Here is a 13,473-nt window from a genome sequence, read left to right as displayed (position 1 = left end):
GTTGATTGACATGCCCGCTTAATCTAAGGGAAATGCACACTCTGGGTACACCAAATATTGAGTCGCACCCCCCTTTTGCCCTCAGAACAGCCTCAATTCTTCAGAGCATGGACTACAAGGTGTTGAAAGCGTTCCACAGGGATGCTGATCCACGTTGACTACAAAGCTTCCCACAGTCAAGTTGGCTGGACGTCCTTTGGGTGGATCATTCTTGATATACACGGGAAACTTGAGCGTGGAAAAACCCAGCTAGTATGGCAACTCTTGTCACATCAGAGCGTACCCCGTTCAAAGGCACATTTTGTGTCTTGCCCATTCACCCTTTGAATGACACAATCCATGTCTCCAAAATCCTTCTTCAACCTGTCTCCCCTTTTTATCTACACTGATTCAAGTGAATGACAAAGGATCATAGCTTTCACCTGGTCAGTCTGTCACGGAAAGAGTGTTAATGTTGTGTTCTCAGTGTATATGGGCTGCCTTATTCTGCATTTTCCCCGTTCCTGTGTCCTTTAACAATATTTTGTTCCACAGACATGCAATTGAGATGGAGAAATGCACAGGATTTGATTACTTCAGTACAATGTTCAAAGATGTTTTTATGCAACAAAACTGAGAAGTTATGTTCTGTTTACTCAAGTACAAAAGTTAGAGAAGCAGACCCAGCCAAAAAAAAAAGACATCCTCTGGTATAAGGTCAAGGGTCACTGTACATGTGTGTCGGGGTCAATTCCATTGGAAATTCCTTTTCCTCAATGCTTCTGAGGGGAAAAACAATTTCAGTTAACTTGAATTGAAATTGACCCCAACCCTGGTGAATAACTCTTCATCCTCAAGACAAGTGTGCTGCTATTTAGACTGGATCATCTTCTGACTGAAAATCACTCATCGTGAAAACAATTGATACCCATTTCACACCAACTGGGGGTATTCATGAAATCTTGCAGTTTCATTTAATTTCCATGTTGCAGAGCTAAATCAAAGGAGAAACAGAACCATGACACTGCACTTTTATATGGATCCAAAGCAATCTACTGGGAGCACAGACTGTAGGCATTTCTCTCATAACAGACTGCATTGTTGCATCACTATTGAATTTTTATACTATGTTGAAGATTTGAATTTTTTTCCACAACTTCGACCCTACTCCCCCATTCAAAACAGAAACATTCAGTGTGGTGGTGCGATCATACAACAGCACAGACCCGGGGGGGGGGGGGGTGAAGAAGATATATTGTTTTGTGTTATTATATATGAGCCTCTATCTACACAGCCAGCGTGAGTGTTGCTGTTACCCCGTCTTCTATTTAAGGAGAGAGGAGCAAAGAGAATCCAGTCCTTAGTGCTCGGCTGTTCTCTCCCAGAACAATGCTTTTCTAAATAGCCAAACCCACGCTCTGAAAAGGCTGGCTGCGGCTGAGGCAACACACTGGTTAGGAGGAGCCCTGTAATTACAGTGTAATCAGATATGGCATCTTGTGTAAAAGAGAGCACTGAAAGAAAGAATAACATGCTGATCATTTCTACCCGGGAGTTAGATACAAAAACAATCTGCTTTCTTCTGCACAATTTGGACATCGGCAGTGGTCTTGAGGAGTGGAGAGTCTTGTGGAGACAAGAGTCTTTGTCCTGCTACTCAGTAGGACAGTCTCAGTCGTCCCCTAGACGGAAGCCAGCTCCCCAGGCATGACGTCCTCCCATACCTCCACCACCACCACCAGCACCGGCCTCAGGAGCTGCAGGTCTCCTGCTGGGTGGAGCTCCAAACCCAGACACGCCCCCTCGTCTGTTGGGCAGGAAGCGGTACCTGTAGAGGAGACAGAAGAAAGCATACTGTATTAAAACAGACATGCATCTCTGAAATGTAGAATAAGGAATCACAGAGGACAACAAGGCTGTGTTCAGCAGGAATGTTCACGTAGAAATATATTTGTGTAGAACAGACATGCATTACACATCTCTGACGTAGTATAAGGAATCGTCATGTTGCTTCAGGATTAAAGCAACACATGACTGGGACACCAGACAGGTAGAATAGCAGAGGAACTCACAGGAAGTCAGGTGTTGACAGGAAGGACCTGCCTCCCAGGTCCATGGGGTATTTAAACATCAGGAAGAAGTACAGATGGCCCACCAGGTTCCCAATCAGTTCATTGACAACACTGGAGATGAGAACAACCAAGACATTTAGGATTTTACTAATGACTTAGACATTGTAGTTCTAACATGTTGGATTGTTGACTAAATAATGGAACTACTTACGAGCCCCCAATAATGTAGTTGAATCCAAGGATGACCCAGGGTAGATAACATGCTTTGAAGCGTGTCCCAAACCAGAAGGAGACTATGGTTTCTCTGTTCAGCTGAGCCCACACGTACAGGACCGACATTATCAACGGGATCATCAGGAGCTGGAAAACACAGCATTTGCATATTTTCAAATCAAATTGGATTTGTCACAAGCGCCGAATACAACAGGTGTGTAGACCTTAGAGTGAAATGCTGACTACAACAGGTGTGTAGACCACAGAGTGAAATGCTGACTACAACAGGTGTGTAGACCACAGAGTGAAATGCTGACTACAACAGGTGTGTAGACCACAGAGTGAAATGCTGACTACAACAGGTGTGTAGACCACAGAGTGAAATGCTGACTACAACAGGTGTGTAGACCACAGAGTGAAATGCTGACTACAACAGGTGTGTAGACCATAGAGTGAAATGCTGACTGACAAGCCCTGAACCAACAATGCAGTTAAGAAAAAGAAGTGTTAGGTAAAAAAATAAAACAAATAATTAAAGAGCAGCAGTAAAATAACAATGTGGAGGCTATATACAGGGTGTTACGGTACAGAGTCAATGTGGAGGCTATATACAGGGTGTTACGGTACAGAGTCAATGTGGAGGCTATATACAGGGTGTTACGGTACAGAGTCAATGTGGAGGCTGTATACAGGGTGTTACGGTACTGAGTCAATGTGGAGGCTATATACAGGGGGTACCGGTACAGAGTCAATGTGGAGGCTATATACAGGGGGTACCAGTACAGAGTCAATGTGGAGGCTATATACAGGGTGTTACGGTACAGAGTCAATGTGGAGGCTGTATACAGGGTGTTACGGTACAGAGTCAACGTGGAGGCTATATACAGGGTGTTACGGTACAGAGTCAACGTGGAGGCTATATACAGGGTGTTACGGTACAGAGTCAATGTGGAGGCTGTATACAGGGTGTTACGGTACAGAGTCAATGTGGAGGCTATATACAGGGTGTTACAGTACAGAGTCAATGTGCGGGGGAACCGGTTAATCGAGGTAATATGTACATGTAGGTAGAGGTAATAGTAGTTCTCAAATCAGTCATTTCATAAGAGGTGGACCAAAACCTCATTCATTAGCTTTATCTAATAATGTAGGTTATAGATAAATCCTCTTTTCCAAACCAACTGGCCAAGAGGCTGCAGCGACACAGCAGCAGACAGTCAGCAGAGATACCTTAGCACTGAAGCTGTAGATGGCATAGTTCTTATTGTCACGGTGACCACGGAAGTGCCCAGTTTGTTTACACTAAATGACAGTGGTTGTGATGACCCCTGGACGACTAGCCTCTTAGCTGTCAGAGACTGATGACTGAGAGCTGTCTGAGGAACTGTCCCAAATGGCACCCTATTGCCTATTTAGTGCACTATGTTTGACCAGACTGCACAATGAAGGGAATAGGGTGCCATTTGGGACACACCCCGATTGTCGGCCCCTCTGTGAAACAAGATACAGCAGACTAGACCAGTCTGATCATCCGACAGTAACTCCCCGTCGTGATAAACTGGACCAGTCTGATCCTCCGACAGTAACTCCCCGTCGTGATAAACTGGACCAGTCTGACCATCCGACAGTAACTCCCCGTCGTGATAAACTGGACCAGTCTGACCATCCGACAGTAACTCCCCGTCGTGATAAACTGGACCAGTCTGACCATCCGACAGTAACTCCCCGTCGTGATAAACTGGACCAGTCTGATCATCCGACAGTAACTGCCCGTCGTGATAAACTGGACCAGTCTGATCATCCGACAGTAACTGCCCGTCGTGATAAACTGGACCAGTCTGATCATCCGACAGTAACTGCCCGTCGTGATAAACTGGACCAGTCTGATCATCCGACAGTAACTGCCCGTCGTGATAAACTGGACCAGTCTGATCATCCGACAGTAACTGCCCGTCGTGATAAACTGGACCAGTCTGATCATCCGACAGTAACTGCCCGTCGTGATAAACTGGACCAGTCTGATCATCCGACAGTAACTGCCCGTCGTGATAAACTGGACCAGTCTGATCATCCGACAGTAACTGCCCGTCGTGATAAACTAGACCAGTCTGATCATCCGACAGTAACTGCCCGTCGTGATAAACTAGACCAGTCTGATCATCCGACAGTAACTGCCCGTCGTGATAAACTGGACCAGTCTGATCATCCGACAGTAACTGCCCGTCGTGATAAACTGGACCAGTCTGATCATCCGACAGTAACTGCCCGTCGTGATAAACTGGACCAGTCTGATCATCCGACAGTAACTGCCCGTCGTGATAAACTGGACCAGTCTGATCATCCGACAGTAACTCCCCGTCGTGATAAACTGGACCAGTCTGATCATCCGACAGTAACTCCCCGTCGTGATAAACTGGACCAGTCTGATCATCCGACAGTAACTCCCCGTCGTGATAAACTGGACCAGTCTGATCATCCGACAGTAACTGCCCGTCGTGATAAACTGGACCAGTCTGATCATCCGACAGTAACTGCCCGTCGTGATAAACTGGACCAGTCTGATCATCCGACAGTAACTGCCCGTCGTGATAAACTGGACCAGTCTGATCATCCGACAGTAACTGCCCGTCGTGATAAACTGGACCAGTCTGATCATCCGACAGTAACTCCCCGTCGTGATAAACTGGACCAGTCTGACCATCCGACAGTAACTGCCCGTCGTGATAAACTGGACCAGTCTGATCATCCGACCTTCTTAATGAACCTAGTTTACATGATGTTCTACAGATTAAAGGGACAATCCACTCAAACTACAGTATGTGTTGGTATTGTTCCAATAGTCCGCTGTTGATTCAGTCCCAATATGTTTTGCATGTCAGCAGTCAAGTTGTTTTGCATCATCATGATGCTGTGGCCAGTGACACTTTGCTTCTAGAAAGTCCATTATCTTGAAAACTTGATTGCTGACATGCAAAACATATTTGGACTGTATCAACAATGGACTAATGGAAAATAATACCAAAAGAGAGTTTGAGTGAATTTTCTCACATACATACATACATACATACATACACACCCCTAGCTAATAAAACCTTGCCTATCCTTGCCAGGTACAGTAGAGATGGGCTGACAGCCTTTAATGCAGGGTTGGACTATTTGTCTTGGAACGTGGTGGTAAATGAAAAAAGAAACGGGTCTTAATTATTCTAATCAAAGGAGAAGAAACGTACCTGCATGTCCATCATTAAGCCGGTTATCTACACAAGCAATGTTAAGGAAACCTGTATTCTTCCTGTCAGGATCAATTATTTTACACATGTTGAATCAAACTCTTTCCTCTACTTCTATAGAAACAGGCCACATGACCTGACCTTCATTTCCATTTTAGTTACCCAAAAGGAAGAGCAGTGGAACAGATGACTTGACAACAGAACTGTTCTGTCATGGAGCATAGAGGAGCCTAATGATCCATTCCAGATGTACTGAGGTTCTGCAACCACAACACAGTAACTGAGGCAGCATGGGTAGAAAAACAGAGGCTATATTTGAACCAGACCTTTCATGTGAGTAGTGTTGTCCATCCATATGACCTGCATTAACCACATGGCTGTACAGAGACTGTAGCTAGGCCTCTAGCAGGCTGGGGGTTTGGCTGTACAGAGACTGTAGCTAGGCCACTAGCAGGCTGGGGGTTTGGCTGTACAGAGACTGTAGCTAGGCCTCTAGCAGGCAGGGGGTTTGGCTGTACAGAGACTGTAGCTAGGCCACTAGCAGGCAGGGGGTTTGGCTGTACAGAGACTGTAGCTAGGCCACTAGCAGGCAGGGGGTTTGGCTGTACAGAGACTGTAGTTAGGCCACTAGCAGGCAGGGGGTTTGGCTGTACAGAGACTGTAGCTAGGCCACTAGCAGGCAGGGGGTTTGGCTGTACAGAGACTGTAGCTAGGCCTCTAGCAGGCTGGGGGTTTGGCTGTACAGAGACTGTAGCTAGGCCACTAGCAGGCAGGGGGTTTGGCTGTACAGAGACTGTAGCTAGGCCACTAGCAGGCAGGGGGTTTGGCTGTACAGAGACTGTAGCTAGGCCACTAGCAGGCAGGGGGTTTGGCTGTACAGAGACTGTAGCTAGGCCACTAGCAGGCTGGGGGTTTGGCTGTCCAGAGACTGTAGCTAGGCCACTAGCAGGCAGGGGGTTTGGCTGTCCAGAGAAACAGAGCCCGGTTTGGCTGTCTAGAGACACAGAGCCTGGTTTGCCTGTACCACATGGCTGTCCAGAGAAACAGATTGTAGCTAGGCTACTGGAAAGGGGCTGAACTGTTGCTAGGCAGCTTAACAGGCAGGGGGCAGCTCTAATAACACATACTATAACATGGCCTAGACTCAGGAGAGGCAGAAACAATGGCAGTTCATGGAACAAAACATGAACAACTATTAGCCTACCTTTAACAATGGACAAAACAGCATAACGTCATTGTCTGATGAAAACCTTGTAACTCCAATTTTGCAAATATATATATATTTTTTTACATTCATTTAAAAGCAGTAACTCCCCTCAATGTTCCCTGAACATTTCATGACTCAAGGACACAAAACATTTATTGAAAATGTCTAAAGTTTCATAATAGTATGTTCCTTTTTCCTGAAAAGTTGATGTTTTGAAGGTTGTCAGACGGTGACGATAAGTTGAACGCATGGCTCATTGATTTACTATGACTGATAAAGTTGTCAGCTGCATAAAAGATGAAGGCTGATAAGCAGGTAAAGGATACAACGATGCAGATCCAGTTGAACAGCAGCATGAACACAAAGTCAGCCGGTCGCCCATCAAACGCACCTGGAAGAAAGAAAACATACAGGGATTGTTTGTTTATAATGTAAACATGTTTCCATGCCAATAAAGCCCCTTTCAATTTCAATTGAGAGAGAGCTTTATTTTAGCCACAGGTAATAGGTGTCATCACTAAACACTGTACATACAGACCTAACACCGCACCACTAAACACTGTACATACAGACCTAACACCACTAAACACTGTACATACAGACCTAACACCACTAAACATACAGACCTAACACCACTAAACATACAGACCTAACACCACTAAACACTGTACATACAGACCTAACACCGCTAAACACTGTACATACAGACCTAACACCACTAAACACTGTACATACAGACCTAACACCGCTAAACACTGTACATACAGACCTAACACCGCTAAACACTGTACATACAGACCTAACACCACTAAACACTGTACATACAGACCTAACACCGCATGACTAAACACTGTACATACAGACCTAACACCACTAAACACTGTACATACAGACCTAACACCACTAAACACTGTACATACAGACCTAACACCGCATCACTAAACACTGTACATACAGACCTAACACCGCATCACTAAACACTGTACATACAGACCTAACACCGCATCACTAAACACTGTACATCCAGACCTAACACCACTAAACACTGTACATACAGACCTAACACCACTAAACACTGTACATACAGACCTAACACCACTAAACACTGTACATACAGACCTAACACCACTAAACACTGTACATACAGACCTAACACCACTAAACACTGTACATACAGACCTAACACCACTAAACACTGTACATACAGACCTAACACCACTAAACACTGTACATACAGACCTAACACCACTAAACACTGTACATACAGACCTAACACCACTAAACACTGTACATACAGACCTAACACCACTAAACACTGTACATACAGACCTAACACCACTAAACACTGTACATACAGACCTAACACCACTAAACACTGTACATACAGACCTAACACCACTAAACATACAGACCTAACACCGCATCACTAAACACTGTACATACAGACCTAACACCACTAAACACTGTACATACAGACCTAACACCACTAAACACTGTACATACAGACCTAACACCACTAAACACTGTACATACAGACCTAACACCACTAAACACTGTACATACAGACCTAACACCACTAAACACTGTACATACAGACCTAACACCACTAAACACTGTACATACAGACCTAACACCACTAAACACTGTACATACAGACCTAACACCACTAAACACTGTACATACAGACCTAACACCGCATCACTAAACACTGTACATACAGACCTAACACCGCATCACTAAACACTGTACATACAGACCTAACACCGCACCACCTAACACTGTACATACAGACCTAACACCACTAAACACTGTACATACAGACCTAACACCACTAAACACTGTACATACAGACCTAACACCACTAAACACTGTACATACAGACCTAACACCACTAAACACTGTACATACAGACCTAACACCACTAAACACTGTACATACAGACCTAACACCGCACCACTAAACACTGTACATACAGACCTAACACCACTAAACACTGTACATACAGACCTAACACCGCAATTATTTATTTCAATCATATTCTATTGCCTGGCCCCACCATGATCAGAAGATTTGAATGAAAAAGCTCCATGTGTACTGAACGACACGGTCTGCTTCCTCCTAACTCCAACAGTCCTAATGTTGTGTAACAGATCAGGTCTAAAATGGAGCCTCACTAACGACAAGTGATCGGTGTGGCCTGGGGGGGGGTCTAGCTGTGTGGCATGGGGGGGGGTCTAGCCCTGTGGCCTGGGAGGGGGGGGGGGGGTCTAGCCGTGTGGCCTGGGAGGGGGGGGGGTCTAGCCGTGTGGCCTGGGAGGGGGGGGTCTAGCCGTGTGGCCTGGGAGGGGGGGTCTAGCCGTGTGGCCTGGGGGTGGGGGGTCTAGCCGTGTGGCCTGGGGGGGGGGGGGGGGTCTAGCCGTGTGGCCTGGGGGGGGGGGTCTAGCCGTGTGGCCTGGGGGGGGGGTCTAGCCGTGTGGCCTGGGGGGGGGTCTAGCTGTGTGGCCTGGGGGGGGGGGGGGGGGGGGGGGTCTAGCTGTGTGGCCTGGGGGGGGGGGGGGGATAGCTGTGTGGCCTGGGGGGGGGGGGGGGTCTAGCTGTGTGGCCTGGGGGGGGGTCTAGCTGTGTGGCCTGGGAGGGGGGGTCTATTCGTGTGGCCTGGGGGGGGTCTAGCTGTCTAACCTGCTGCCTCTGGAGCACATCTACCATGTACCTGTCAGCATGGCTTCCAATCCAGCCCACTGCTCTTTAAACTCTCCACATGACAGGCTCAACATGTATTATTTACCCTCAGACATAACAATGGCTAATGAGAGCTGGCAGACTGTCACCATAGCTAGCCTCTGGCCTGAGCCAGTCTCCAGCCTCTGTGACCTGAGCCCACCCGTCTCCAGCCTCTGTGACCTGAGCCCACCCGTCTCCAGCCTCTGTGACCTGAGCCCACCCGTCTCCAGCCTCTGTGACCTGGCGTGAACCCACCTTCTGTGACCTGGCGTGAACCCACCCGTCTCCAGCCTCTGTGACCTGAACCCACCTGTCTCCAGCCTCTGTGACCTGGCGTCAACCCACCTTCTGTGACCTGGCGTGAACCCACCTTCTGTGACCTGGCGCGAACCCACCCGTCTCCAGCCTCTGTGACCTGAACCCACCTGTCTCCAGCCTCTGTGACCTGGCGTCAACCCACCTTCTGTGACCTGGCGCGAACCCACCTGTCTCCAGCCTCTGTGACCTGGCGTGAACCCACCTTCTGTGACCTGGTGTGAACCCACCTTCTGTGACCTGGCGCGAACCCACCTGTCTCCAGCCTCTGTGACCTGGCGTGAACCCACCTTCTGTGACCTGGCGTGAACCCACCTGTCTCCAGCCTCTGTGACCTGGCGTCAACCCACCTTCTGTGACCTGGCGTGAACCCACCTGTCTCCAGCCTCTGTGACCTGGCGTCAACCCACCTTCTGTGACCTGGCGTGAACCCACCTGTCTTCACTGGGATATAGGACTACTCAGTGATGTGAAACATTCTGAACCTTGTTACAGATCTATTAATTCTGTTTCCCTGACAACTCCCTATTCTACATGAAGGTTTGTATCTGAACGTTCTGTAACATTACATGGTCCTGAACTGGCCCCTGCTAGAGGACCATGTGAACCCACCTGTCTCCAGCCTGGTAGAGTACTGTGTGAACCCACCTGTCTCCAGCCTGGTAGAGTACTGTGTGAACCCACCTGTCTCCAGCCTGGTAGAGTACTGTGTGAACCCACCTGTCTCCAGCCTGGTAGAGTACTGTGTGAACCCACCTGTCTCCAGCCTGGTAGAGTACTGTGTGAACCCACCTGTCTCCAGCCTGGTAGAGTACTGTGTGAACCCACCTGTCTCCAGCCTGGTAGAGTACTGTGTGAACCCACCTGTCTCCAGCCTGGTAGAGGACCGTGTTACCCACCTGTCTCCAGCCTGGTAGAGTACTGTGTGAACCCACCTGTCTCCAGCCTGGTAGAGTACTGTGTGAACCCACCTGTCTCCAGCCTGGTAGAGTACTGGTAGAGTACTGTGTGAACCCACCTGTCTCCAGCCTGGTAGAGTACTGGTAGAGGAAATAAAGATTCACTAGGTAGAGGAAGCCTGTTCCAGGGCCCACAGGGAAGTATAGGGTGGAGGTGATTGGTCTCCATACCTGTAGAGAGAGAGATACAGAGTCTGTTAGCATTTAGACATGTCAGGGCAGTAACTGGTGGTGGGGGGGGGGGGGGGGGGGGGCAGGGCAGTAACTGGTAGGGGGGGGGGGGAGGAATGGAACAGCCCAGACTGCCCAGCACAGGTGTGCCAGCTGTGGCATCACCAATGGAAACCTACTCTGCCTTCACAAGATAACCAGTAGTCATCTGAGCTGTCAGGGCCGAGAACCGATACTGTCCACCCTGTATGTGTTCGTGGTGGAAAATAACCCAATTATCATACTTGATTAAAAGTAAAGATACTGTAATAGAACATTTGAAAAGTATAATAGAAATGTAAAAGTCACCCCCCCAAAAAAATACTACTTGAGTAAAAGTATTTGGTTTTAAATATACTTAAGTATCAAAAGTAAAAGTATTAATAAATTCAAATAGAAACCAAGATGTTTTGAATATTTTTTTAAGGATAGCCCAGGGCACACTACAACACGCAGACATCGTTTACAAACGAAGCATTTGTGTTTAGTGAGTCTGCCAGATCAGAGGCAGTAGGGATGTTCTCTTGATAAGTGAGTGAATTGGACCACTTTCCTGTCCTGCTAAGCATTGAAAATATAACAAGTACTTCTGGGTGTCAGGGAAAATGTTTGGAGTAAAAATAACATTTTATTTAGGATTGTAGTGAAATAAAAGTAAAAGTAAACTAATAATTAAGTGGTACTTTCAAGTATTTTTACTTAAGTACTTTACACCACTGTGTGTGTGTGTGTGTGTGTGTGTGTGTGTGTGTGTGTGTGTGTGTGTGTGTGTGTGTGTGTGTGTATCCAGGTCATAGAGCTGGGGTCCAGTACCAAAAGAAGGGTCTAGTGTGACGCCACCTGTCAGAAGACTATGATTGAAACCCTTGCTTGCTTGAGAGTCATAATGACTACTGTATGTAATGTGGGAGGTGCCAGTTATGATGAGGATGTCCAAAGATGGATGTGATAGCGCCACCTGTTGGAATTGTATTGACATTTTTGGTCAAACCTCACTCAACCAAACCTGTAACAAATGCTGGAACATCAAATATTTGTGAGATATTCACCAAACCTTTCGGAATAATCATGTAGTTAATTTGTACATAATTGCTATTGAAAATGCTGCTAACCCATCATTGAACTAGCGTCTTCACGCATCCCGGAAGTCCAACCTGTTTGTTTTATGATTGGACTGAATTCACATCCCTCGTACAATCCAAGGCCTGCTAGCCTTGATGCTAGGCTATCATAGCAACACAGCGAATTGTAGCACACATAAACAACCCCACTGCCCATAACTCACCTGAAATTTGTGAAAGAAGTTCTCTGGCCATAAGACGAGGTACATGGGACTGATTAGTCCCAGTTTACCTATCAAGGGAACCGCAATCGACCCAGCAAACCAGTACCGGGTGATGAACGGGATTGTTTTGAACCAGTCCCCGATATCTGACATCTTTCCATACGATCTTGGCAAAACGACCACAGTCAACGAATTGCCTAAAGGCAAACGAACAGTCCCAAAGTCCTGTGGTGACTGACGATACCCCTTGTGTTATAATTCCCTTTCGATTACAACAATTATTCACGAACGTTTGTTTCCTCAGTCAAGTTTTCATGACGTGGCTTCTTATTATACCTCAATCTTCTCGCGACTAGCTCTTGAACTGCTCACTTCCTGTCGAATTTGCGCCGCAGTCCTTGCTATCTGGGATCCTTGGGACGTCTAGAATCTGATGTTACCCCATTGAAGTTGAAATGTTGAATGATTTACACCGAACAAAAATATAAACACAAAATGCAACAATTTCTAAGATTGCACTGAGTTACAGTTCATATAAGGAAATCAGTCAATTTAAATAAATTCCTTAGGCCATAATCTATGGATTTCACATGACTGGAAATACAGATACAGTGAGGGGAAAAAGTATTTGATCCCCTGCTGATTTTGTACGTTTGCTCAGTCTATAATTTTAATGGTAGGTTTATTTGAACAGTGAGAGACAGAATAACAACAAAAAAATCCTGAAAAAAAAAACGCATGTCAACAATGTTAGAAATTGATTAGCATTTTAATGAGGGAAATAAGTATTTGACCCCCTCTCAATCAGAAAGATTTTTGGCTCCCAAGTGTCTTTTATACAGGTAACGAGCTGAGATTAGGAGCACACTCTTAAAGGGAGTGCTCCTAATCTCAGTTTGTTACCTGTATAAAAGACACCTGCCCACAGAAGCAATCATTCAATCAGATTCCAAACTGTCCACCATGGCCAAGACCAAAGAGCTCTCCAAGGATGTCAGGGACAAGATTGTAGATCTACACAAGGCTGGAATGGGCTACAAGACCATCGCCAAGCAGCTTGGTGAGAAGGTGACAACAGTTGATGCGATTATTCGCAAATGGAAGAAACACAAAAGAACTGTCAATCTCCCTCGGCCTGGGTCTCCATGCAAGATCTCACCTCGTGGAGTTGCAATGATCATGAGAACGGTGAGGAATCAGCCCAGAACTACACGGGAGGATCTTGTCAATGATCTCAAGGCAGCTGGGACCATAGTCACCAAGAAAACAATTGGTAACACTA

At 46.6% G+C, this 13,473-nt stretch overlaps 1 protein-coding gene across 3 annotated transcripts; it reads right to left on the bottom strand.

Moving 5' to 3' along the window:
* Nucleotides 1–579: 579 nt before the first annotated feature.
* On the bottom strand, nt 580–12,574 carry LOC106592583 (derlin-1). Of its 3 annotated transcripts, none has more exons than XM_045713506.2 (7): nt 12,192–12,574; nt 10,756–10,867; nt 7,028–7,092; nt 5,495–5,521; nt 2,263–2,411; nt 2,052–2,162; nt 580–1,807 (listed from the first exon to the last, which is right to left on the bottom strand). In XM_045713506.2, exons 1-7 carry the CDS (start codon nt 12,342–12,344, stop codon nt 1,651–1,653), a joined length of 774 nt encoding a protein of 257 aa, XP_045569462.1. In that variant the 5' UTR covers nt 12,345–12,574; the 3' UTR covers nt 580–1,650. The 3 variants fall into 3 exon arrangements, with proteins under 3 accessions (XP_045569462.1, XP_045569463.1, XP_082832074.1); XM_045713507.2 differs by having other exon boundaries at nt 10,709–10,867; nt 12,192–12,573; XM_082975948.1 differs by lacking the exons at nt 10,756–10,867; nt 12,192–12,574 and adding an exon at nt 10,350–10,386.
* Nucleotides 12,575–13,473: the final 899 nt, after the last annotated feature.

Source organism: Salmo salar, chromosome 05 (assembly GCF_965601325.2).
Source record: "Salmo salar chromosome 05, fSalSal1, whole genome shotgun sequence".
NCBI lineage: Eukaryota > Metazoa > Chordata > Actinopteri > Salmoniformes > Salmonidae > Salmo > Salmo salar.
This window is presented reverse-complemented; position numbering and strand designations above follow the sequence as displayed.